Consider the following 27,703-nt stretch of genomic DNA (forward strand, 5'->3'; position numbering starts at 1 on the left):
TAGGGAAATTCCATGACTTTTTCATTCCTTTTTCTAAGTGAATTTTCTGAAGCCCCTTATAATGTCTTTCTTCTTTGGGGTACAAAACTGATTTTTAATCATTGTTCCTGAGGACAGTTGGTTGAGATAAATTTGTTCATATGTTTTACTTTTCAGTTGTCAGAATGTTCGTTTCTGCTTTCTGAAGCAGCCTTTTCTATATACCTTGTTGTATATGAAATTAGCCAATAGGATGCTAGATTGACATTCCTCCTTCCGAGGTTTATTTTTGCATTTTGTTTTCAAATTAAACTTTCTGACACTTTACTTTCCTCTGGGGACATTAATTAAATCACATTGATATACGATGCAGTGCTTTAAACAAGTGTCCTCATGGATAGTTCATTTCATTTTATGAATAGCCAGAGATAGCAAATATTAAATGGGTGATTAGTTTTTTTTTTTACTGTCAACAGAGGAAGACATAAGAAAAGCAGTATTAGAATACAATAATTTCGAGTTCTTTAAAAATAATATTGAAGGCCCAGCTATGATCAAGAAGTATAGGAGCTATCACTGTTGTGGATCAGGAAAGGTAGATAACTTTTTCCAGCACCTGGAGAAAGGGGTAATTCAGTCTTGTGTGAAGTGAGTAGCCAAGGAGAATCCAGGGTGCCGGCAAGAACACACTACTTCAGGATCCAAACCAAGCAGACCTGCCATTAAAAAAACAGTAAGGCATTCAGGATATTGTCAGGTGTAAACGAGAATGAACTGATTGATGCTCCCTCTACAGAAAAAAACAAGATTTTTAGATTAATCACAAAAAGCCAATGAGTTCTTTTTCCCATAAACTTTAAGGCTTGGCAGGACACGGGAAAATAGGTCACTGTTAAGTCTACTAGCTGTACACTGCTATTAGATGTCAGCTGATATTTGGTCATTAGCCATCACTTATTATGGCTTAACTGCACAGATCTTCAGCCCCCACTTCACATGTAAGTACTAATCGAATAAAGTGCGATTTCATCTTCAAGATAAATATGAATCCTCTCCAGTTCTTATCTTTTATTCCCTTCTTTAACATCCAATATCCTGAAATTTCAGGAACTGATACAAGCCACACAAAAAGTTGTTTACATTAATTTCGTGTCCTTTTGTAGAATTTTCAAAATCATGAATTTCTGGTTGATCTTGTTCAAGAGTTTGAATATACTGAACAGTGTTTCTGAATGTCACTCACTTCAGAGTGTCAGTAATGTGTTGCCGTTCACTAGGCCATCATGAGTGAATCCACGGAGTCAGAGGAAAGTAGTGCTGCCAGAGCCAAGGAATGGGAGCGTGACTTGCGAGCGATGCGAGAGAGGAGTGAAAGGATGCTCAAGAGCTACCAAAGCAGGAAGGCCTCTCTGACGTCCCGTGCTGCTGTTAATTCCACTACCAAAAACGATGGGGGCTCGCACGTGACTTCAAGACCGACACAACTAACCACAGAGGTATATGACTGGTGTCAGATGTTCGTACACGAAGGTGTGCACAGATTTCAAGGTGCATCCTTACAATGCAGTATTGAACATGGGCATAATTTTTGGTTCCAAGATGGGCTTATTTTTAAAATATAGTTCTATTGTGACTGTCACCTTTGAATTATGAGTCTGAATTCCCTCATAGATAATTCCGTTACGTACCATAATTTATATAACATAATTTAATGTTGATTAGTTATTGTAAAAGTATAAGAGACTGAAAGTGAAACCGGATTCTTACCTAGATTAACCTGCTCTGGAACCACAAGTGTCCAGGAATCGGTACACTAATCGACTCTTACAGGTACTTTATTAGTCGCCCTAACTTTAGAGTCTAAACATGAGCAAACATATCGCTTTCTTTGATTATAACATAATCACTCGGTGGAGAACCTCAGAGTAAATTACAATTGATCATTTTTACCAAACTAAATTTTCTTATTAAAAGCATTATCTTATCAAATTATAGCTCACTCAAATCATTATCTTACTCAAACACTGGTTTAATAATTAATGACTGATAAATGGAATATAGAAGAGCACTAGCATGCGTTTCTCTGATGTAATCATGACTACAGACTTAAGTTAGCTGGTGGGAATAAAAAGGAGGCAAATTGTAAGATAAACAGTAAGACAGAGGAAATTCTTCTGAAGCCCTAGGACATATCCTATACCATAATAAAATATACACTAATATAATTAATTCATACAAACAGTAACTGTGATAATTCACCGTATGGTGATGGAAACGCTCAACCCGAGAAAAAACATGGTTTGTTTGTAGCATGACTTGCTATCTTTAAAAACTGGCTAGCCAGATTCTTATTATTTAGCAAAAATAAATACCAAGTGGGTTGGAGGGGGAAAAAAGACTTTTCAAAGGACAAAGTAAAAAGTACCTTAAAGATATGAACAAATTTAAGCTCTTCCATTTGTCCTACATTCATCTGTACTTTCAGCAATCTTTAAGGAAACTTCATGTGTATTAGTAGGTAACTGTTAGTCCAGGTTGACTATAGAAACAAATTAATTAACACGCATAAATGTGTAAGACCTTTATAGCAAAGAGTAATTGTATATTGAGAAAACATCCCCACTCGGTCCAGATCCAGTCCCTAAGTCTGATATTACCCCCTATGTCCAATGCTAACACCGTACATAAATTCCTCTTTAGACTCGCACAGACTTGCAATGGTGCCGAATGCAGGAAGATCAGTTGGGTGGAAGCTCTTGTGGAGCTAGAGGCACTGGAAGCATCTCAACACTGGCAGGGATCTCTACGTGGCTTCTCCTGCGCGCTCAGTGTTTCCGCGGCAGGAAAGGGAAGGCAGAGAGAGTGGGGCTGGCCTCCTGTGAGCTATTTATCTTCATTTCTCCTCCAAATGAGATCATCAAGCTGCAACTTGATGGCAGGCTAGACTACACCTTTGCCTAAGTCAGTGGTTCTCCACCTTCCTGATGCCACGCCCTGTCATACAGTCAGTGCCTCATGTTGTGGTGACCCCAACCATAAAATTATTTTTGTTGGTACTTCATACCTGTAATTTTGCTACTGTTGTGAATCATAATGTAAATATCTGATATGCAGCATGTATTTTCATTGTTAAAAATTCAACATAATAAAACATAATTAAATCATAGTGATTAGTCACAAAATAATATGTAATTATATATTATAAAAAATATTTATGTGCTTTCCAATGGCCTAGCGACCCCCCAAAAGGGGTTGTGACCCCCAGGTTGAGAATCGCTGGCTTAAGTTGACAGATTATGTAACTGCCACAGTAACTAAGTAAACAATTGTACCTCTGTGAAGTGGGATGCTATGTAGCCATGAAAACAGGAAAGAGAGATCTGAATATTATTATCGAAAGAGCTGGGAAATATATTGTCAAGTTAAAAAGGTAAATAAACAGAGCTGTATGTAAGGAGCTTTGAAACATACATTGAAAATTTTCACTATAATTCCATTTTCCCACGGACTTCTTGAAACCTCAGATGCAGTGTGTGCATTTTCTGTGTATAAGTGAGTGTAAACCTCACACAAACTTGGATGCACATAGAAAAATTTTCAGACTCTTTCACTCACTCACTCTCTCACTCATTCACTCTCACTCACTTTCTTACTCACTCACTCTCTCATTCTCTCTCACTCATTCACTCTCATTCACTGATTCACTGACTTACTCTCACTGACTCACTCACTCTCTCACTCATTCTCATTCACTGACTCATTCTCTCACTAAAAAAGAAAACTAAATAAAGAAAGAAAAATTTTCGAAGGATAAGCAAAGGAGCTATGATATATAATGCACACATAAGCAGAGTGATTATAGGAAATAGACATGATGCTCGACAAAGTTGTATACTTGGCAAAAATATGCAGCAATTATGTTTAAAAAAATACTGTAGTATGGCCTCTGGGTCACTTGGGTGTCAGAGGTGAGGAGACTTATTTTTCACTTTATGCCTTTGGATTTTCTTACCTATACATGAACTGAACTGCTCAATATTAAAACTGATAAAAATAAAGGGAAAGATAATGTATAGCTGTTACTTTGGACAGTAGGTTAACAAGATGTCTTTTAAGTGGTGGTAGTTTCTAATGTGAACACCTATTTAATATGCTCATATTCGAAGTAAACACTAATTAAACAAATAGTAAACCTTACCTTGTAAATTAACAACAGCCCGTTATAATACTTCAACTTAGACATATCTGCTATGACTCTGTATTCATGCCAGTCTTTATGTACATGTACTTTTTTCATAGAAAATTCAAGAGCTAGAAGCTTCACTACATGAAGCTAAGGAAAGTGCTAAGTATAAGGAAAGCAAGATTATCAAGATGCAGAAAGAACTTGAGATGACTAATGACATGATAGCAAAACTCCAAGAGAAAGTTAATGAATCAAATAAAAGCCTTCAAAAAACAAAAGAAATTATCGAAGACCTCCAGGTAACATAACAAGTTCATTTTATAAGTGAATAAAGAGTTATTCTTTACCTTTTATTTTACTACTGAGTATATATTCACTGCATTTGTCTCTTACCACACTTCCTATTATCTGCATATGCCTGAATTCACTACTCAAGTAAACAAGTTAATTTTGAAATGGAAGGAATCGGTTTTCATTGCAAATTAATGCTTAATTTTTCTCCTTTAGATTTTTTTCCCTTTTTCAAGGTATGTTTAGATATCTGAATAAGTAGTACTCTTTCTTAGATAGATTTAAAATTCTTTTTCTGGTAATGCCCCTGTTACTAATTCCAATATGATAAACAGTGAACTGAGTATGACCAATTTCCTTTGGAAAGTATAGTAGTTTGAATGTTTGGGGTTTGTGTTTGTTAGTTTTACTTGAATGCTGTTAAACAAGCCACAGCCTTACATGTCACGTCCCCAACATTCTCTTTTGTTTTAACCTCACACATTTCTCGCATTTTTCCTACCGAGGCGTCTGGCCTGAATTGACACTTAAGTTTGTCATCCCTGCTCGTGTTGCTTCATTCCACTTAAAAGTAGTTTAAAAAGTCAAGAATACTTGCTCTTTTTATTATTTAACATTGTTCTAAAATTTTGAACAGTTTATTGAGACACAAAACAGAGAGACCTCGAGAAAAATTAGTTTTATTTTTAGGCAATTGTTGGTAAAGATAAGAACTAAAAAACAAGCAGCTGAAAAGCTATAGCGTTTTTTAATGTAATTTTTTTATGTTGCATGTAGTTTAACGAGCATTGAATTACTTGCAACATTGTTCATCCAACAAATGTTTGTTGAGCAGCTGCTATGTGCTGTAGGTGCCCGGTATCAGCGATGAGCTGGTAAACGCGCAAAGCCATTCCTTGCTTCGTGGAGCTTGCATTTGATATAGGGAGACAGGAAATAAGGAAATGCATATGTCACGTGACAGCACATTGGGAAAAATTAAACAAGAAAGGGGATATTCAAGATAAGTGAAGGTGGGATGTGGGGAAAGAGATGCACTTTTATATAGGGGGGATAAAGGAATGATCGAGGGATCTATGTGGTGGGATAGAAAGAGCAGATGTGAAGGCCCCAGCGCAGAAATGTTTTAGAAATATTTTTGGAGAAACAATAAGAAATCCAGCGTATTCTCTGCAGAGCAAAGGATGCCCACTAAGATCGTAATCGTAAAATGAACACACTCCCTGCCATTCACTAGATGCCGACTCACAGCTCCCTGCAGGACAGGGGAGAACTGCCCCGGTGGGTTTCCATGACTGCGACTCTTTACGGGAGTAGAGCGGCTAGTGATTTCCAATTGCCCGGCGCTTAACCACTGGACGCCGACATAGAGGTTCGAAATGATAGAGGAGAGGTTACAGAGGGCCGGGTCATGAAGGTTCTCCTTGGCTGTTTCGAGGACTTTAGTATTTATTCTGAATGAGATTTTGCAAATGGGTATTATGGTATGACAGTTGTTTAAATACTGCTCTTTGAAAATGGATTCTAGGAGAGGATATATTTTAGAATGACGCGCCCGTTGCTATAGTTGTTAGGAGCCGGGGAACCCGTTCCCACCCATAGCAACCCTCTCTACAACAGAACAAAGCACTGCCCCGTCGCATGCCATCCTCCTAATTGTTCTTCAAGTTTGAGCGCATAGTTAACAGCCACTGTGTCAGTACATCTTGTTTAGGACCATCCTCTACTTCACCAAACATGATGTCACTCTCCAGGGGTTAGTCCCTGCCGTACCAGAGAGATCAAAAGTGCAAGGACTCCAAGAGGGCGGAAGCATATTTCTCTGCCTCCCAGAAACCCAGGGTTACAAGCTAGTGGGGGGCTATGCTTCCCATGACCATCCACTGGTCAGCGTTGCTTCTCTCTTGTTCTGGCTCCGTCCTCTGAAGAGCTGCCTTTGTTTCTGAGTGCAACGTCAAGTGATGAGTTGCCCAGGCTCAGGCTCACGGGACACGGGCAGGATGAAAATGGTGCACTCGCCACTCTTAGAAGCTCTCGCCCAAGAATGGGACACATCTCGTCCCATGTTTCTGCCCAAGATCTTATTCCCAGGACCAACATGCATGAAGTCCAGTTATAAATATTATTGTGGAAGAAAGGGGGAAAGGGCTTTGGCAAGCCGTGGGCTGGCTTTTCCACAGGAGGATTAGAGCAAAAGCAAGACGACTATTTAGAAATATAGGAATCCAGCTAGAAATGCATGGTGTCTTTTGGACATATGATCCCTTTGAGACTGAATGGACTTACTGGCAATGAGTTTGGGTTTGGGGTTGCCCACAGGAGCCTTGGGAGCGTGGTAAGTTACACTTTGAACCCACCAGCTGCTCCTCAGGAGAGAGATGAGGCTTTCTGCTCCCGTAGGAGTGACAGGAAACCCACGGGGCACTTCCACTTCGCCTTACAGGGTTGCCCTAGGTCCGAATCCGTGCCCTGGCGCTGAGTTGGGTTTTGACTCTGGTTGTAGAGACCCAAAGTGAGATGTCAGTTAGGGGGAAGAGTATGTGTGAGAGGTCCAAACTGGAGAGATGATTTGGGGCAAATCGTCAGCATATAGAAATCATGAGACAAGATGAAGTTACCTTAGAAAAACAAAAAAACTGCCGTCTGGTCCGCTCCTGCTCCTGGTAAACCTGTTAGGAGCAGACAGCCTCATCCTTCTCCCAGGCAGCAGCGGAGCACTGTGAGCCTCGGACCTTGCTGCTGGAAGCCAGACCCCAAGCCCACAGTATAGCCAGGGCGCCAGCAAAATAAAGCACGACAGGAGTCACCCTTAGCCTGACTTCTACGGAGTGAGAGCAGTGGGTGACGTAAGAGGAGAACCAAAAGAGAGATAGCGTCCTTGACCTTAGGGTGTTGAAGAAGGAGAGTAAACCGCATATTTCTTCAACGTTTAGTGTGGTTAGCCATAGATCTCTGCAGAGAGAAATGTCTTTCCTACGTGCCAGAAGCCACTATTTAGAGCAGTGTGATTGGTATGCCTTTGGGCGGCACCAGGGGGAAGTAGGCGCGAGGATTATTACCTTTCAACTTATTCACCACCATTTGAGTACGTCTGGCTGTAACTACGAAAATGTAGGGTTTATTAAGAAATTGGACAAAAGAATCATAAGTAATTTTGTTCTGAATAGCCTGTTGTATCTTTATATATTGTTTATATCAAACAGCAGTGAATATGTTAAAATTTTCCATTGCTTTAGAACTTCATGGGATTGTATTCTCAGAAACCCCCAGGGCCCGTTCTCCCTATCCACAGGGCTGCTGTGAGTGGGACTCAACTTGGTGGCGGTGAGCTTGGCGTGGTTTATGTGTAGCTAGATTCTTTCTTAAATAGTAGTCCAAAACAATGCCTCCAGATTGAACTGTCAGTACAAAATATTCCGAGTAATGCTCTGTCCCTTGGAGTCATTTTTCGTTTGATAATTACGTTCTTGTTCTGGCATTTCCATGTCTCATCTCCTAGCTTATCTTGACCACGCGTTTCTTACTTTCAACCTCTCTGCATCATTTTATCTTTTAAATGGAGAAAGTATTACGGATTGTAAGACATAAAAACAATGTTTCTTTTCTCTAAAAAATTAGAACAAAGTTGCTTTAGGAGCTGAGCCCTACAAAGAAGAAATTGAAGATCTGAAAACAAAGCTGGTGAAAATAGACCTAGAGAAGATGAAAAATACCAAGGAGTTTGAAAAAGAGTATGTCTTTTTAACTTTACAGCTTAAAATTTCCTTTCTACATTTCTTCCCTTTAGTTAACTTTATAAAAACATCTCGCAGAGATATTATAGCTGCTTTTAAAAATATACACAGTGGTAGTACATATAAACTGTCACATGTAAGCAAGGTTTCAATATAAAATTTCTGATCTGTTAACAATAGAAATCATGATTAATTAATGTATTTGATTGTTAATCACCTATCATATATAAGTAAAAGTACCCTTAAATATGCTTGCAAGTAAATCTTAAAAACTGTGTGTGTGTGTGTGTGTGTGTGTGTCAAAGACTTTGTGGGAAAATTACATTATCTTTTAATTCTATGTTTCCGTTAACTTTTGAAGCCCCCTTTTATTTTATACTGTTTTTCCCAATTTCATTTATCTTTTCTCATGTTTTTGTGTCAAGGTTTTATTTTCTTTTAGCTTATAGGTAACAATGCCTAAAACTATTTTCCCCCTTTTTTATTTATTTACACTCCTATACATATTACCAAAAGCCAAGCTCACTGCCATCTAGTCCAATCCAACTTAATAGGGGCTCTGTAGGGTATCTAAGACTGTAAGTCTTCACAGGAGCAGGCAGCCTCATCTTTCTCCTATGGAGCAGTGAGTGGGTTTGAACTTCCAGCCTCCCAGTTAGGAGTTCAGTGCTCAGCCACAGAGCCAGTAGGGCTCCTTATTGTACATAATAGCTGCCTGATATTTTGTGTGCTGTACATTATTGCGTTATAATGAAAAGGATGCTAAATGAGAGTCAGAAAACAAATTAGCAATATAAGGTTGCCACTTACTAGTGTAAAGTTAATCACTTCAGCAAGCTCTGGTGCTCATTAAAAAGGCAGGTTTGTATTGGACTTCTTAAGATCCCTTCTCACTGCCATCAAGTCGAGGTCACAGCCTCTCTGTGGGAGAAAGACAGGGCAGTCTGCTTCCATACAGATTACCGACTCGGCAGGCCTGTGAGACAGCTCTGCTCTTTCCCAGAGCATCTGCATGAGTCAGGATTGACTAGTGCGTTTGCTTTAAGATTCCTTTGACTCCTATGTCCTCCTTACTAATCTTTAAGGAATATTTGACCCTGAGAACTAATCTGCCAGAATTGGGAGTCATTTGTCATATATGTAGTACTTTATGAATCATATATATATATAAAATCCCCCTGAAACCCAAATTTTAGCTAATGCCACAGAGTTGTAAGGAGTAGCATTCCGTGAATCTTTGAAAGGAGTCCCGTTGGTGTAGTGTGCTATGAATTGCACTCCTAACCACAAGCTCAATGGTTTGAAACTCCACAGAAAAAAGGTGAGGCCGTCTACTCTGGTAAAGAGCTAAAGTCTCCAATCTAGATAGGCGGTTCTGCCCGTCTCTACATGGCTGCTGTCAGTTTATAGAAGCAGTGAGTTTGCGTGGTGATGAACATTCACGTTGTCTGGCCATTCTTTGGATACCACTGAACGGCCCTGGTGGCATGTTAGGTTGCTAACTTCAAGGTGAGCAGTTCGAAACCGGGAGACACTGAGAGAGAAAGATGAGGCTTCCTTCTCCTGTAAATATTTACAGCCCTAGAAATGCACTGTCTTCTAGGGTCTCTATGAATCAGAAGCAACTAGACAGCAGTGAGTTTGGTTTTATACCTATAAAACACTTAATCATAAAAAGCCATTTTATTTGTAGAATAAACTTGGCAGATATTTTTATAGTCTCTGAGAAAGACAGAAAGTCTTATAAAGTATCGGTGCTGACCAAGGTCTAACCTTGACCAGAAGTTGACCTCTGCTTCCCTATCACTTGGAACCAGAGCTGCCGTCGGGCTTACTTCCCTGACAGTCTGGAACGAGGCGGCTTTCCTCTTTGGGGCTCTGCTCAATGCCCCGAGCACCCCGTGGCAGCAGCTCTGCTTTCCACATTCTGCCACCAAATGGAATGTTGCTCAGTTTCCAATTCTGAGCTGTTGTGCCTTCAGAAATGCCTAACAAACTGGTTTCTCACTGATAGGACAAGTGAGCTGTTGCTTAGACCATACAGAATCCTTCTGATTTGATACTGTTAGTACCCAAAGGGGCTCATAGATTACTTACTTTGCCCTGAGGCCTCTCCATCACTGCTCATGGCCATTACAGTGCCAGTCTGATGTCTCATTAGAGAAGTCTTGACAGCGGGTCTGCTTAGCCTTCCTAAAAAATGAGTTGCTGGGCTCTTATGTATTTCTTGTTGTTGTTCTTATTAGAATTACTGTTACAAAAGCCACTGTTGAATACCAGAAAGATGTTATAAGGCTGCTAAAAGAAAACCTGAGAAGAAGCCAACAGATCCAAGATACCTCAAGTAAGTGTTAAATAAAAACATTTTTAGATCCTTACCTCTTTATATCTCAATATACTATACATTGTGAAAATTAGTACTATTATCAAGGGACTTCAAAGAGCTGGTGTAAAAATTCCATCATTTTTCAATTCTGTCTTTCCATGACCTTTTTGAAGCCCCTCAGTATATGTGACAGTCTAGGGCAGTGGTTCTCAACCTTCCTAATGCCGCGACCCTTTAATACACGTCCTCGTGTTGTGGTGACCCCCCCCCCAACCTTGGAATTATTTTCATTGCTACTTCATAACTATAATTTTGCTACTGTTATGAACTGGGCGACCCCTGTGAAAGGTTGAGAACAGCTGGTCTAGGGTGAACTAATTGTAGGTAAAATTGCATAACAGTGTAAGGTGCTGCTAGAAGGCTATGGCTGAAATGAAAGCCCAAAAGCCATTTGCAGAATCCCCATGTGGACTAAGCCTCCATTGAATTTCCTCTGACTATTGACCAGGAATGCAAATAGTCTTGCCCTCAAACCAGTGCATTGAGAAGTGAATTACTTCTACAGCCTCACTATCGCCAGCAACCCAGGGGGTGCAATGTCACCTAGGGCCTTACTTGAGTATGTCCCTTACTTGATGGAGATCAGAGTTACAGGGGGTCAAATAGGCATGAGTTGTGTCTTGGCTACTTCAAGAAAGCCCCACCAACCAGCAATGTAAGCTCATCTGTCAAACCAAATATATGTGTCCCAATCATGGCCCCCAGCCCGGCTTCAAGTGCTCCACCACTAACTAGGATGTATTTATCTGCACCAACTGTGTTTTTGTGACAGTTTTCTTTAACCTTCCATGTCCTTTATAAAACTCCCTCAGCAAACCCTTGGACACCATTTTGACCTTGGGCCAATAGTCTCTCTCATCCGTATGACCTGTCTCTGTAGTTTATCATGCCCTTGTCCCATTTAACACTTAATGTTAATTTAAAATTTTTTTTAAAAAGCATTATCTCCATCTAAATACTAGATTGTAGGAATTCAGAAAGTATAGATGGTTCAGGGGTACAAGAAGCCAACAAATAAAGCCAACTATGAAAAGAAAGGGGGTGGGGGATGAAGCTTTTGTAAAGTAAAATAATTCACTAATTTGGAAAGAACAGTTTACAGGTTTAGTCTAAGCAAAATATGTTTAGATAAATCTCTGCAATCATTGGATGACTGCAAACGGGTACCATATATACTCGAGTTTAAGCTGACCCAAATATCAGCCGAGGCACCTAATTGTCCCACAAAAGCTGCATTAAAATGCTGAAAAAGTCGGCTTGTTCACGAGTATATACAGTAAGTTCTCTTGGTAAAACCATTGTCATAGTCTCCAAAGTTAGAATACTTTCAAACAAAAGAGCCGATCAAAGCTGTGTCTTTTAAGATCTCCTAAGCCAGTCAAATTCAAGGCCGAGGGGTCAGCTCGAACGGTTTTGGTGACTGATTTGGGCATTCCAAAGGGGTGATCTTAATAGATTTCCTCAACCTAGGGTAATCACAAAGGTTTATCAGTCATAAAGAAGTTTTAAGAAAATTGAAACTGCATCATTAAGAAAACAACCAGGAAAGTTGCACCGAGCAGTTTTTTCCCATCACAACCTTGTGCCCACTCGTTTTCGGGGTCGCAAGGACTGTCCTGTGAGAATCCTTTTGGAAACCTGGCCCCACCTAACGCCCGCATCTTGCCTCTCGTGACATCATTTATGTTCCAAGCACTCAAAGAACATTTCAAAGGAACACAACTTGATTCCAAGGACGCCAGAACTGTAGTTTGATGTGACCTACATTGAGAAGTACAAGAGTGTTTGGAGATGAGTTGAGGTACGGAGACACTGCTTTCGGCAGTGTACAGACCTAGATGGAAGTCTATTGAAAACAGTAGCTTCACATTGTGATATTCTTTAGTAAACGCTTCTGTGATTTTATAGCAATGCATTGTTACCTGCCCTCATCTTATGCAGAATGCTTTTTTGTTTTTAATCATTTTATTGGGGGCTCTTACAGCTCTTCTCACACCCCATGCGTCCATGGTGTCAAGCACATTTGTACATCTGCTGCCATCCCCATGTCCAAAACATTTTCTATTTGAGCCCGTGGTATAAGCTCCTCTTTTTCCCCACCTTCCCACCCTCGTGAATCCTCCATCAATGATATATTGTTATTATTTCATATCTTACACTGTCCATTGGCTCCCTTCACCCACATTTCTGTTATCCATCCTCTTCGTGGGGAGGGGGGACTATATATCCAACTTTGTGATGGGTTCCCCCTTTCTCGCCTTTCCCCTCCCCCTCCCCAACCAGGATGCTTTTTTAAAGATGGGTCTTCATGAAAAAGACCAATAATTATTTTTAAGAGAAACAGTGCTACTTTGTTAAAATAGTGAGTTTTATTTCACATGTATATGTTTGTCTCCCCTCCATTTCCATTGGTCTGACCACTGCTCCTATCCTGTCGTGTCAGAACATTCCACACATACTTAGGACCAAGCAAAGGGTGAAGTTACATCTTTACAAACTACACCGCCATTTCAACAACACATTCCTGGCGAAGGGACTGGACAACATGTATCAGACAGGGCAGGGAAAGTTCTCGCTCTGCATTGTGGAAAAGGAGGGCCAGATAGCAACTGTTACAGAAATTAAATAAGATGGAAAATTTTAACAACTGTAGACTACGTTCTTAAAGAGACACCTTCCACTGCCAGCGATCTTGAACAGCCTCCTGGTCAGCCATCCGGAAAGAGTTCTTCACATAATCGATGAATCTGGCTTCCACCTCAGGAGGAGACCCATTCTTCTGTACTTGCTTGCATTTCTGCTTTAATGTCTTCTACAGAACTAGGTCCTTTCATGTTTGGGGAATTCTTTCCTGTTTTATGAAACATCTTGACCTTTGGGGTCTTGGTGTTGGTGGTTTTGAGTCTTCCATTCTGGTTTGATTTGTGTGTTTGGGGCTAAACTGTCACGTATAGATTTCTTCAGTACAGCTTTTCCTTCAGTTTCATCATTGTCGTCATCATTTTCTTCGGCAGCAGCAAGCTTTGCTTTTTTCTGTGGACACTGGTTACTGCTGCTGCGGGCAGACCGCTTGCCCAATAGACTTAAAATTTCACCTCCTCCTCTTATCATCTGACTCTACATCTTCCTCCACCGCCCCTACTAGATGCTGTCCGCTGATAAGGACAGGCCCCGAGCCACCCTTCACCTGGGAGACCACTGGTGGCCATGCAGGTGGCCATGCAGACCTTGTCAAAGTGCCAGTGTTCCTCTAATTGGGCTGCCTTCGTAATCCATTGCCTCAGTTTCACCCGCTGCACCGGCACCTACGCTCTTTGGAAAGACACCTGGGGCTCGTTTTCATCAGTGTCCACGTTACAGTGATCCTCTTTGTTGACCTTAGTTCAAAGCGAAATGATCGTTTGGCAGGCTCAGGGCCCGTGTCCACAGCCCTCAAACCTCCCATGGGTGGTGCCATGCACTTCAGTGACAGAAACGGAGCCAGAGGGAAATCACTGCCGTCGCTGTGTACAGCAGCATAGAATGGAATCACCAGGGAGCCCAATAATTCTCAAATGCATTACGGAGGTACACTAATATAGTAGGTGTTGCCATTGGTGAAAATCATATATAATAAACAATTGCCAATTACATAAATGTGTGTTGCATGCTGGAGCCCTGGTGGCTTATTGGTTGCGTGTTGGGCTGTGGCCCTCAAGGCCCGCAGTTCAAAACCACCAGCAGCTCCTCAGGAAGAAGGTGAACAGTTAAGAGTCTCCTATGTAGTTGCTGTTAGTCCACACTGACTCTGTGGCAGCGGGTTGGGTTTTGGTTTGGTTTGTGTTGCGTACTTCTTTCTGAGAAACCAACCAACTTGCCGAGAGAATCCTCCTACCCTCACTCCAGGGTGTAGAAGTGTTTCCTGGGGGAATGATTCAGGGAGGCTGAATAAGCAGATACTTATATTTTTCCTGGATGAAGAACTATAATGCAAACATTTTTAAGTATCAGGGGGATGCTGAAAAAAAATTTTTTTCCTTAAAAAGGGGGCAGTATGCCAAATAAATTTGGAAACCTATGGTAGAGGTAGAGGGTCAGTTCTGGAAGGACTGCCCGGCTTCAAGGGCTGCTTCTCCCACGGTCCCGGTGAGAGTCCTCAGGCCTGGAATCGCATTACTGCAGGTCGTACGAGGAGCGTGAGTGGTGGAGGGAGCCAGGGGGGTTCTCGAGATTCCAAACTGAGCATTAGGCCTAGAAGGTGGCGGAAAGGCAGGTGGTGAGTGCGATGGTTCGGATTCTACAGTAACAACTGCATTTAAAAACACTTTACTCTGAAACTTGAGAGTCACTTATGTGCGCATTTGCCTCTCACAGTGCTGTCAGAAAACGTGGAGCCTCGGCCTTTAAATAAAGCCATCACCTGCGGGGGCGGCAGTGGCATTGTACAGAGCACGCAAGTTCTCATCTGGAAAAGCGAACACGCGAAACTGGAAACTGAGGTCTCCGAGTTAAAGCAGCGAAACGAGCAGCTGCTGAAGCAGCAGCAGGAGCTGCTGAGGTGAGCCCTTCCCTGCGCCGCGAGCTGGTGGCTGTTCCCTGGGGTCGGCTGACCAGCAGATGTCTGTTCACCAGCAAGCAGATGGCCTATTTTGACGTAGTTTAAACTCGACTATGAGTCAGAACCTACACAAAGACGTTGGAGGGCCAGCTTAAATAAGCCCAAGTCAGTGAGACTTTCCGACACAAAAGAGAGTCCCTAAGTCCTTTGACAGAGCCTAATTACCTAATAATCAGATCTAACCAACTTCATTATTTGGCTTCTACAGCCTGGGGAAGATTAGAATCGGTTCAGAGATCTCTACTTGTGATAGAATGGAAGAAAAGTTGACATTAAACAGCTTCCTCCCCCCAACTACCATGATCCGAATTCTACCTTGCAGGCCTGGATAGGACAGAGGCTGTACACTGGTACATATGAGGGCTGGAGGTACAGGGAATCCAGGGTGGATGATACCTTCAGGACCACGGGTGTGAGGGACGATGCTGAGAGAGTGGAGGGTGAGTGGGTTGGAAAGGGGGAACTGATTATAAGGATCCACATGTGACCTCTTCCCTGGGAGAGGGACAGCAGAGAAGGGGGGAAGGGAGACTCCGGATAGAGCAAGATATGACAAAATAACGAGGTATAAATTACCAAGGGCACATGAGGGAGGGGGAAAGGGGAGGGAGGGGAAAAAAAAAAGAGGACCTGATGCAAGGGGCTTAAGTGGAGAGCAAATGCCTTGAGAATGATTGGGGCAGGGAATGTATGGATGTGCTTTATACAACTGGTGTATGTATATGTATGGATGGTGATAAGAGTTGTATGAGTCCCTAATAAAATGTAAAAAAAGAAAAGAGGAGAAAAAAGTGATTGGGGCAAAGACTGTACAGATGTGCTTTATACAATTGATGTATGTATATGTATGAACTGTGATAAGAATTGTATGAGCCCCTAATAAATTGTTAAAATTTAAAAAAAAAGAAAGATTTGGCAAAAAAAGAAAAGTACAGATCCATGGATAAAAAAAATAACTACTACAATAAACCCTATTTTAAAGACAAATAGGATCTGATGAGAGCATTTAAGAGCTGAAACCTTATGGAGATTTGTGTGTTGGAGAATAAGAGGTGACTAAGGAACTAATGGAGCAAATCTGAAAAGTCAGGAGAAATCAGGCTCATTGAAAGGAGAGAAGGCTAAGCTTTCTAAGCTAAGGTCTAGGCGCTTAATCAGGAAGAATCACCAGTTGGTGGAACTAAAAGATGCCGTGGACGTGGCCCGGGGTAGAATTTGAGGTGGAGATGCCGAGGGAACTGGGTCCAGAGTGCACCAGGCCTTCTAGATCATCACTAAGCTTTATGGCGCCCTAAATGCACTGGGAGCCAGTGGGGGGGTGGGGGGGGTTGGAGGAGGCCAGATAGCCTTGACCCCATGCGTGTGATGAGGCAGCCCAACCCAGAGGCTCTTTGTAATGTTCCGGAGGAAAGTTTGGCATGGACCAGAGTAGTGCTGATGCAGGTCGCAATACGGAGGTGAATGTGGTGCACATCTCTGATGCTCTATCAACAACGTGGTTACTTGTTGAAAGTAAGAAGAGAGGAAACCTGGGGTTGCTTCCCAGGTTCCTGTCAGGAGGCACTGAAGGAACGGTGGTAGCCTTTCCTGTCTGAAACAAGAGTCTAGTCTAGAAAAATGCATCAAAGATTCTTCTACTGAGGAGGTTGATGTAGTCAAATACCATAGCAAAGTTCCATGAGTAAACCACTCTGGACATCAGTCCTTTGTACTCGACTGTTCAGGTGGCGGAGTCGGGGGATTTATTGCGGCACCCTCATTGGTGCAGAACTGTTCCATTTTCGGGACTCTGGAAATCGTGCCAACGGGAAGCAGTAGCTTGCCGTTTTAACTGTGATGTGTGTCCACTGCAGAACTAGGCAATCTGACGGTTTACTTTTCTCCCCTAAATTCAAGCAACAATCGTCGTCTTTCTAAAGAGATCAAAACGTGGAAAGAAAGAACCATTGTAAGAGAAGCTCATAAAGAAGTTACTTACGAAAACTCCCCAAAGTCTCCAAAGGTGCCCAGAACGCCTACTAAAAACAGACCGAATCCGCCTTCACAATGTAAGGAGCGGAATTTACCGGAATCGCCGAAATCTTGGTTTTTTGATAGCCGATCAAAGTCTTTTCCAACAGCTCATCCCGTCCGCTATTTTGATAACTCAAGTCTCGGCCTTTGCCCAGGTAGGTAGCGCATCGGCTCCCTGGCTGAAGATGTTGCCTCGTGTAGAGTACATGGCCAAGGGCAAGTTTAAGGGAGGGCGGTGCTTGAGCAAGTGCCAGCCTCATATGCTGTCGCCCAGTGAGGTCAGCTTCACCAGAGAGCTAAGTGAAACCTTTTCTTTGTGCTGAAACAACAGTTTTCCCCCATAAAGAGACAACCCTCTTTCATAGACAAGGTATTGCCCTGCACACTATTTTACTAAACATGCCTGTCTTACCCACGCTGTCACCAGCTTGTGGTATTTACGCAATAGTTTATTCAGTCAATACATGTGTTTGAGCTCCTGCTCTGGGTCCCATCCAGACAGCGAGAGCATTGCTATGCCCTCACAGGACTGGCAGGCTAGGGAGAGAGCAAACTCTAGTCAGGCGGTCAGGAAAGAAGAATTGTGGCAGTGTACTGGGCTGTGAGGGCGCACAGTGGGTGTGTGAGCAGACGGAGTGCGTCTCCTTGGGGTAGGACCTGAAAACCTCTCACTGCCCTCAAGTCGATTCCAACTCACCGTGACTCAGGAGGGCAGAGCAGAACTGCCTCCTAGGTTTTCCAAGGCTCTACGTCTTCATGGTCTTTCTCCCCTAGAGCGGGTGGTGCAATCGAGCCACCAGCTTCTCAGGTGCCCAGTGTTTACCCTACAGTGTCACCAGGGCTCCAGCTCACCAAAGAAGGCAGGGGCAGCATTGTAAGCAGCTGAAACAGCCGTGTTCCTGGGAAGGAGGGAGAGTGATGGGGATGGAGGATGTCAGCAAGACCAGAGAGGGAGATAGGATCCAGACCAGCTTGCCTGAGACTAGACCGTCCACTGTGTCTTGGGAGCAAAGACAGATTTTAAACAGCTGGTGAGCAGGGGAGTCTGATGAGTTAGAAATTCGGAAAATCACCTCAATCAATACATGGTGGGCGAAAGTTGGTAGCAGTTGTTTAAGCAAGATGTGATAGTAGCTTGGACTCGGCAGTGCGGTAGAGAAATCAAGACAGCAGTGCTGAGCGCCTGGCCTGTGGGGAGGAAGGAGTGGGAGGTGCCAGGATCACCCTGCGCTCTGCAGGGTGCTGTCTGTCCAGAGATGCCAGGAGGACTACAGGGAAAGAAAGCCACTCTTTCTCTCCATAAAGCATTTATTGTGTGCCCTGGTGTGCACTGTCCCAGGCTGAGGCTGTTAAAAAGAATTATTTATGCACCTTGAACTCTTTGTGGCCGTGTTTGTACCTGTCAGAATCACCGTACGGTGCACCCGCAGGGTTCTGGAGCAGCAAAGGCTGCCAAGCTTTGTGAGCACCGCACCTTGTGACGAAAATGAAGTCAATCCGCTCTCCACAGAAACCAGATCCCTGTGGCAAGCTGCCCGTGCTCTTAGGGACGTTGGAGGGCGCCAAGCCATTTAGAAAAATTGGTTTGCCCTACTGTTTTCCTTAGTGCTCTGCACTGTGCAGGTCCTGACGCAGAACTTTTGATGCAAAACAATTGTTTTAGAAGAGTTTTGAAAAAGTGAGAAACGTACAGTCCCCTCTGATTTGGTCTGACGGTGGCAGAGGCCTGCGCTCATCTGAACTGCAAACAAGCATGCCTCCTGCTTTTTGCTACTGCGTAGCTCTGTCTGCCACTGTTTGGGGCAAAATAAATGAAAGGGGGTAGGCTAGAGCAGTGGTCTCAGCTTACCTAACGCCGCGACCCTTTAAGACAGGTCTTCCTCATGTTCTGGTGACCCCCTTCATAACTGTAATTTTGCTACTGTTAGGAATCGTAAACTAATCGTAAACTAGTTTCAGATAAATTTTAATACTACATCTACACTTAAATGTTTTAACAGAAACAGTTGTTTATTTTTGCAACCATATTATAATGGATTTTTGTCCTAATTTTTTCATCTTCTGAGACAATAGAAAATGAACCTTTCAAACTCTGATGAACTGAAATACACAATCCCAGTGCTCTGGTTCAATCCCACCTCTCTCCTGTCCTGACATCTTTTTCCCCTCCAGTTGTACTTGGGGAGGGGTGGTGGTGTGTGTACTGTTAGCAAAAATACTTCCGGCTTTTTCCCCTGGGTGTGTGTGTGTGTGTGTGTGTGTAAATAATACAGGCTCTGTTTTCTCTCCTTCGCAGAGGAACACACCATCGGCGCAGAGAACGTGGCCCCTCGGCCAGAGCCCTGGCGCACCTCTTCCGGAAAAGAAAAACCCGAGTGCACAACGCAGTAACCCCGCTGCTGCCCCGCGGGCTGGTGGGCGTCCTTAGAAACAGCCGTGTCTGCCTGCCCGGCCGCCGTGCGACAGACAGTCCGACTTCACTCACCCTGATTTCCCGCACCACCAGAACAGGAAGATCAAGGATTTGAAAATTAGCTTCCCAGAAATTAAGAGCAGTGATGGTAGTGCCCTCGTACGTGTAGTAATATTTTAGAAGTGGAAAGAGTTTATTATTTATATATTTTATAAAGAATAAAGGTCTTGAAGGAATCCTCCAGCCTTTCCATGGATGCATGCATGTGGACATTTTGTATTCAGGTAACGTTATGCACTTACGACTCGGGCAAGTCCAAAGCATAAGGCATTAATAGAAAATATCACTTTACTAATGAGCTTATAAATGCCTTTAGTGCCATGTACGTTCAAGTGTGAATCACAACCCTGTGTGATATTAATGATGACTCAGTAGAGGGGTCAGGGGTGTTTTGCTCTCGTTGAGTTTGGGGATTTTTCTCTGAAACTACGTGGACTTGACAGGTCACAGCCAGTTCTCGATTGGTGTGCGTTCTGTCTCACCCGGCTCGCTCTGCTTTACAGCTGGGTTCTGTGATTCCTGACAGGGCCGCCCTAGTCCGCGCTCTGGCGCATGGGCTCTCATGGAAGTTAACAGCTTCCACGTGAAACGAGAAGTGCTTGGATACAGGTGTTCAGTCAGGACACGCTGCTTCCTCCACAGTGGGGAGCCGAGTCCTTAGTTGCCTGTTGGTAGCCTGGAAGCTCTGCTGAAACATGTTCACCTGTGAGACCCTCCTGGCATTTGAAATCCTGGCGACACGGCTGCCAGCATCACAGCACCACCACTCCGCCACAGGACCACAAACTGACCGACGAGTGGTGGGCTTGTTTCCTGAGAGTCATTAGCTGTGCCAGACCGCGTAACCAGGGTGGCTATGGAGGTGTCCGCTGCAGCAGTAGCTAGGGCAGTGGCTGAAGTCTGATGACCAGAAAACAAATCGTTGGTCTGCTGCCACTGCCCTAGCCACTGCTGTCCAAACCTCCATCGCCACCCTGGTTATGTGGACTGGCAAAGTATGGACCTCCACCACCATTAGGGCCAGAGCTGCTGCCCCCAAAGTTCCCACCCTTCACTGGTCAGAAATGTGAAGGTTGTGGCTACTGCTAAAATTCATTGTAGCTCCCACTACCTCCAACTTGCTTCCGTCATTCCCAAATCCATTATAGCCATCTCCACAACCTTCCTATCTACCACCACCCAGGCTTTCACCAAAGTTCACCTGAGATTTCCTCCAGGACCAAAGTTTACATTCCCACCAAAACCACCTCCCCAGCCACCATCAAAGTTTCCAGGACCTCGGTGGCTAGAAGAGGCCCTGTCTTGCTTTGGCAGGGCTTTCCCACTGCAGTTGTGGCCATTCACAGAATAATATGTCAGAATGGCAATCTCATCCATGGAGTTGTGGTCATCCGGATTCTTCTCTCAATACCAAAGCATAGAACCAGGCATCAAATCCACCCAAAACCTGTTATCAAGACAAATTCTGACTCATCGACCCAACGAAGCTTTGCCGTTCCACTCAGGAAGAAAATGTCCCTCAGAAATTACAATGTACAATCCACTGGCCAGAACTGCATTGCACAGCCAGTGCTTGGCAACCAGGGAAGGACCCTGGTGGAGCTGGCGGGAACTTTTGGACGGCGATCTACAAGGTTGGCAGTTCAAACCCACCAGTCTCTCCAAGGGAGAAAAATGAGACGATCTGCTCCTACAATGATTGGCAGCCTCAGAAACCCAAAGGGGCAAGCCTATTCCATCCTACAGGGTCACTGTGCCTTAGAAGCAACCCAGTGGCAGTGGGTGGTGCAGGATTTGGGCACTTTTGCTTTCCAGCTGTCTGATAAACAGCCAGAGGCCAGTGAATTGAAGAGGGTGAGAGTATGCACACAACCCACGCAGTCTGCTCAATCACCTGTCCGTCAAAGTACAGGTTACTAGCCGAACACAGAAAACTCAAAAGCTATTTTTCATCCCATATCTTCTTTTAAGCAAAACTTAGGGGTTTTCTTTCTTCTCTAGCTTATTTCTATTCTCATCAACCAAAGGATCCAAAAAGAGTACCTTCTCCCAAGCCACTCTTTCCTTCTGAAACTTCACACCGGGGCAGGTTGCACTGTCCACAGCCCACTCCCCAGGAGAGTTGGGACGCCTACATTCTGCCATGAAAGGTGTATTAGGGTTCAATTGGGCCGTTGGTGACAAAATGCAAGAGGGCTTCCAAAAGTTCATGGAAAATGGAAACAAAGGAGGTTTGTTCCACAAACTTTTGAAGCCCCTTTGCAACAACAATAATTGTACTTTTTTTTAAATAATTGTACTTTAAACGAAATTTTCTTCGCAACAAAATCCAAGCCTAGGGCCAGGAAGGTTCAGAACCTTCAGTGACCTGGGATCCTTCCCACCTACCATGTCTCCAAACCTAAAAGTCAACTCACTCCCTTCGAGTTGACTCCCACTGAGAGCCTTGGCTAGGACTATGCCCATGGGTGGCCGAGCCTGTCCTTCAAAGGAGTAGACAGCCTTGTCTTTGTCCCACTGAACTGGTCTGGTGGCTGAGCTGCTGGCCTTGAGCTTAGCTGCTCAACTGGTAACCACCATACCACCAGTGTAACCCTTGGGCCTTACGGGGCCAACAGGGAGGTAAGTGCCTGGCTGCCAGCCAAAAAGGGTGGTTGAAACCCACCCACAGGCTCCAGGGGAGAAAGGCCTGGTAAATTGTTTCCTTACAGATCAATCCATAAAGCCCATATAGGACTGAGTAGAACTGCCCCATAGGGTTTTGAGGCCGTCAATCTTTAGGTTGCCTCATCTCTCTCCGGTGGAGTGGGGCTACTGGTTCAAACCACTTGACCCTCAGTTAACAGCCCAGCAGTTCACCAACCGCGCCATCAGGGATCCTTCCATGAAGGTTCCCAAGACAACCAACCCACTGCCATCGAATGAGTCCCAGTTCATAGTGTCTGATAAGAGGAGATAGCCCCACCTTTCTCTTATGGAGAGGCTGGTAGGTTCGAACCCCAGTCCTTGTAGTTGGCAGTCCAACACTTACTTGAGAGTGCCGCCAGGCCTTTCTACAAAGGTTGCACCTTTGGAAGCCCCATAGTGCAATTCTCTTTTCCACAAGGTGTCGAAATCCATAGCACCCGACAACCCTGAAACAGGATATGGTAGCATTTTAGGGGGGAACAAGATCCCAAATTCAAATATAATCTATAGACACCCATTTATTAACCCTTAAGCATGAGTCTTGGTGGCATAGTGGTTTCACATTGGACAGCAAACCACAAGATCAAGCAACAGTTCGAAACCAACAGATGCTCTGCCGGAGAAAGATGAGGCTTTCTACTCCTGGCAAGAGGGACAATCTCAGAAACCCACAGAGGCAGTTCTTTAATATGGGGTCTCCCATGAATCAGAGTCGACTTGAGGTGGGGAGAAGTAGGAAGTAAACAGGACAAAGACAAAAACAAATCATCTGGGTGAGGGATGGTCCGCATGAGGTCATGATGGTGAAGGAAAGATTCCGGGCTGCGTGCTGCTTAAACCAGGACAGATAAACAGAGAAACTGCCACAAAACCGTGGGCGGTGGAAGAGCAAGTCATCACAGTAGCAGACGGGACCCTGTGGCCGCGATACACACGCTATTGCTGATACACATGCTATTGCACGCGAGAAACGTTTACAGGGTTGGTTCTGAGGCCCTCTTGGTGCCTGGATTTCCATCAAAGACGCGCGCAGGCGGGAAACAGCCCCTCCCTGGCTGGTCTAGGGAGCTGAAGCAAACGTTCTGCCTCAGAGCAAACGTTTCCACAGTGGTGGCTGAATCTATGCAGAGACTCAAAAACATCTAGGGCGCCAACTGTAGAGTCGTCTTCTGATAGGGAGGCGCAGACTAGAGAGGGAGGGGAGCGAAATGAAGGAAATCTGTCCACCTCCCAAGTACTCTGAATTTCCCCGACGGTGCGAACAGGCTTGGGTGCCCACAGAGGGGCCTCCGAAATCAAAGCTCGGCAGCCCACGGACACCGCAGCCCCGGACAACCCGGGGGAGCACAATTCTACTCTCGGGGTCGCTGGGAGGATAGAAGCCCACCTGCCCTCAAGACCAGAGGGCCAAACCCACCGGCCACTCCGCAGGGGGAAGATGAGCTGTCCGCTTCTGTAGGCTCAGACACCCTACGCAGGGGTCGCTTGGGGGTTTGGGGAGCCTGTGGCCATAAAGCGGTTGGGATTTTGAAGCGTCCGAGTCAACTCGGTGGCAGTGGGTTTAGTTTGGTCCGGTTCCGCGTCTGCGCTACTTTGCGCGAGCAGTTCTGCCTCAATCCGCTAGATGGCAGTGCGCACACGCGCAACCCGGCGCGTCCTCCGCTCGGCGAACGTCCGCGGGAAACGAGCGCCCTGAGAGGCACCGGGAACTGCACGTCCCGCGTGCCTCGGGAAGCACCTGACTCCCTGTCGGGCAAAGGTCTCCCACCGCGCCACTGCTCACCGGCTCTGCGCGAAAGTAAGAGCTTATGCTACTTTGTAACTGAAGTTTTAAGTGGGGAGAGAGAAGGTTTCGAATTTTAGAAGTAGATCTGCGGATGTCAGCATTAATCTGACCAGCTGGAGCGGGACGAACTTGGATTTTGAACGAGTTTGAAGCGCTGGCGTCTGCACGGGTTTTTCAAAGTAGCCCAAGGAAAGAGGGATTTGGTGTTGTCGGTGAGTGCTTTTTCTTCTTGGTGCGTGAAACTTTAGATTTTCTGAACATGCTCCGGTGTGTGTGCTGATCAAATGTTTGCATGTTGGTGACAGAACATGCAGTAAGAAAGCCAACGTGGGCCGTGTTCGCATTGGCGTTGGCACTCACTTTCCCAAAGAGATCTCTCTCTCTCTTTTTTTTGAATTTGCACGAGAAATTACGTAACGTGAAGCCTTTGCCCCCAAACCCGACCGCGGGGGTGCAGTCCGGCCGCGGGGAGGTCTTCCGAGGGAGCGGCGGGCTGCGCGGCGGTTCGAGGGGGCTGCTCGGAAAGCCACTAGCAGAATAGGTCACGAAGGGCCTTTGAGTTAAAGTCAATAAAAAGAAAACAAAACCCATTGCCGCCTGGTCCCCGAGTCCGTTCTGGCTCGCAGCCGCGTTACATAGGGTTCCCAGGCTTTGTGGGTCTTTACGAGTCTTTTTTCCGCAGAGCGGCTGGGGAGTTTGAGCTGCAGACTTTGCGCTTAGCTTCCACTATCCAGTACTTACTGACAGCGCCACTGGGGTGCCAAAGAATGGCTTTTTATAAATTACCCTCAACAGGGCTCCCAGATGGTAGACGTTATGCGAGTCTGACTGGTGGTAAGAATCAACTCGATGCCAGTGCGGGTTTTTGTTTTGTTTTGATGGACTCTCCTGTATATAGTGCATCTCTTAGCTGTTTCCGTATTAACGTGAAAGAAAACATTTAAAAAGTGGTACAGGTCCATTGAATGCGAGCAGGCTTGACCGCTGCCCGCAACGCAGACCACACTGTAGAATGTCTGGGAGTCGAAGACTGATCCTGAAACAGTTCTTCTGTAGTGGGTGTCTTACACAGATCCTCCGAGGCAGAACTAAGCATGCCTATTATTTTTACTAGGTGAGTGTGGGAGAGAAAATGGTAGGGGATGGCTGGGAGAGTCCCAGGGAGGGAGCCAGGGAAGCCAGCAGGTGGATAATGTGTCCTCTGAGGAAGGTTCCGCAAGAAGAGTCTAGCCATCAGAGACGCTCCTGGGAAAGGCGTTGCGGTGGGTAGTAGCCCGCAGTAGGCATTCACGGGACCGCCCAGGGCTGGACCCTGGGCTCCTTGTTGTTGTGAGGTGTCATTGGGTCATTTCCGACCAATAGGGACCCTCTGCACAACAGAACGGAATGCTGCCTGCCCCTGCTCCAGCCTCGCTCTGGGCCCTTGGCTTGAGCCCATCCTTGCAGCCATTGGGCCCATCCATCACGTTGAGGGCCTTCCTCTTCTTCATGGCCCCTCCACTCTACCAAGCTGGATGTCCTTCTGCTGAGACTGAACCCCCTCCTAACAACATGCCCAAAGTATGTAAGATGAAATGTTGCCATCCTTGCCCCTAAGGAGCACTCTGGCCATGCTTCTTCCGAGAACAGTTTGCTGTTGGGCACTGTGAGGCCATTCGAACTTACCGCCCCCTGTGTAATGACAGAGCATTGCCCGGTGGTCTCTCCCATGGCCCTGGGTAGGCCCACGGGCTCATTCGCCCTCCCGGAGTGGAAGTCCTTGAGGCACGGGCTCTTGGTGGTTTTGGAGAGGTGGGCTGCGACTGTCCCACCAGAGCAAGAAAGTTAAGAGCACTTGGCCTTCTCCCAGGCCTGGACTCAGGAGGCCAAGTTTTGAATTCACATCTATTGTCTCAAAATCTCTTGGCACTGGGCGGCACTCGTATCCCAGGCCCTGTCTCTTCGCTCATCCATACCCCTCTCCTTCCCTCTTTCTGTCCAGCCCCTGTCGGGACCTCCCAACTGTGCTCCAGCACCTGCCTGTGACTCTGCACAGAGCTGTTCAGACATCCTGACATGGGCACGTCGCTGTGCCTCCTTGAACCCTTCAATGCCCACGGCTCACAGGAGGAAGGCTACAGCCCCTTAGCATGTACCATTTGAACCATACTGTGAAGGTTAGATCAGAAAGAGCATGTTGGGAAGCAGCACCAACGGGGAAAAAGCTATAACAGACACACAAATTAAGTTTTGCTGAAAGCAACAAAGATAAGGCTCATGGGTTATATGAGTCTAGGCTCTGGAGACCTGGTGGTGTAGTGCAGTGGTTAAGCACTGGGCTGTGATCCCCACAGTTGGCAGTTGGCAATCAGTGGCAGCTCTGCAGGAGAGACTGGGCGCTCGACTCCGGACACAGTCTCAGAAGCCCCCAGGGCTGACTGAGTTCTGCATGGACCCAGGGCAGTGAGAGCTTGAGGCTGGCCCCTCCTCCGGGGAGTCCTCCAGCAGAGCGATTGTATGGGTCGTTTCGGGGCATACTCGGAGGGTTGCATCCTGCATCCTTCCCACTCCCTCTCCCCTGGTGTTTCCCTTCAGAAAGGCTGGAAACAGGAAACGCTTACCTTCCCAGCTTCCGTGATTGCAAGGGATGGCCAAGTGACACAGATCTGGCCGATGGAATGTAGGTTGGATGTTCTGAGAGGGATACCCTTCTAGAGCTGACTTTTCTAACAGGTTTTTCCTCCTCCCCTTCTTTTAGCCTGGGGTGTAGATATGCTGCCCGGTGACTTAGTGGCCATTTTGTGCCTTGGCATGAGGTCAGAGGGCATGCCACATTTAAGGCAGAGAAGGACAGTAGAAAGAGCCAGATTCCATGAAAACACAAGTCATCCATCACGTGACCTGTGACCACCGCAGCCACGCTGCCAGGAGTTCCTACAACCAAACAAGGCATTGGCCAAACATCAGAACCTCCCCTGGGTCACAGCGCCTCAATCCCCCCTACAAATTACTGACTGTGGTGTTAGGACGTGACTACTGACTGGCTTCCCTTAAAAGGGGGACCAGCAACATTGCAAGGTGGAATGCTTACCTAACAGTCACGAAGGTTGTTTCTTTCTGGCTCTGTTATGAGGTTTCCAAGGAGCCCCGGTGGTGTAGCGGGTTGCATGTTGGGCTCCTAACCACAAGGTCAGCAGTTCTAAACCACCAAGCCTTCCCCGGGAGAAAGATGAGGCTTTCTGCTCCCATAAAGAGTTGGTGTCTGAGAAACCCACAGAGCAGTTCTACCCTATCATGCAGTCCCAGTCTTTAGGAGTTAGACTCGGCTTGATGGCTGCAGGGGAGTGAGCAGTGAGATAGCCCAGGAGATCCATTTCCCCGTCTGTACAGTGGGAATCCTGAGCACAACTGGATTTGTGCATTGACGCTTTGAGGCCACCCTGCAATCATTTTTAAAGGCCAAAGGGGGACCTTAGACTTTTGATAGTGCCAACCTTACCAAAGGCGTGCAGAGAGACAGAGGCAGGCCTGAGTTTCAAGGACACAATCAATGCTGGTGGCAGTGAGGGACAAGATGTCACCTCTACCCCC

General features: G+C 45.5%; 1 protein-coding gene across 3 annotated transcripts in view; it reads left to right on the plus strand.

Moving 5' to 3' along the window:
* The window catches only part of CENPE (centromere protein E), an 80,292-nt gene extending 60,457 nt beyond the window's left edge, over window positions 1-19,835 (plus strand). For all 3 annotated transcript variants that reach the window (XM_075543973.1, XM_075543974.1, XM_075543975.1), the window contains 7 exons: window positions 1,257-1,475; window positions 4,279-4,464; window positions 8,075-8,187; window positions 10,437-10,534; window positions 14,930-15,113; window positions 17,070-17,341; window positions 19,483-19,835. In XM_075543973.1, the coding sequence (XP_075400088.1) occupies window positions 1,257-1,475; window positions 4,279-4,464; window positions 8,075-8,187; window positions 10,437-10,534; window positions 14,930-15,113; window positions 17,070-17,341; window positions 19,483-19,577 (1,167 nt within the window). In that variant the 3' untranslated portion in view covers window positions 19,578-19,835. The remainder of the gene's footprint in view (window positions 1-1,256; window positions 1,476-4,278; window positions 4,465-8,074; window positions 8,188-10,436; window positions 10,535-14,929; window positions 15,114-17,069; window positions 17,342-19,482) is intronic.
* Window positions 19,836-27,703: the final 7,868 nt, after the last annotated feature.

Source organism: Tenrec ecaudatus, chromosome 3 (assembly GCF_050624435.1).
Source record: "Tenrec ecaudatus isolate mTenEca1 chromosome 3, mTenEca1.hap1, whole genome shotgun sequence".
NCBI lineage: Eukaryota > Metazoa > Chordata > Mammalia > Afrosoricida > Tenrecidae > Tenrec > Tenrec ecaudatus.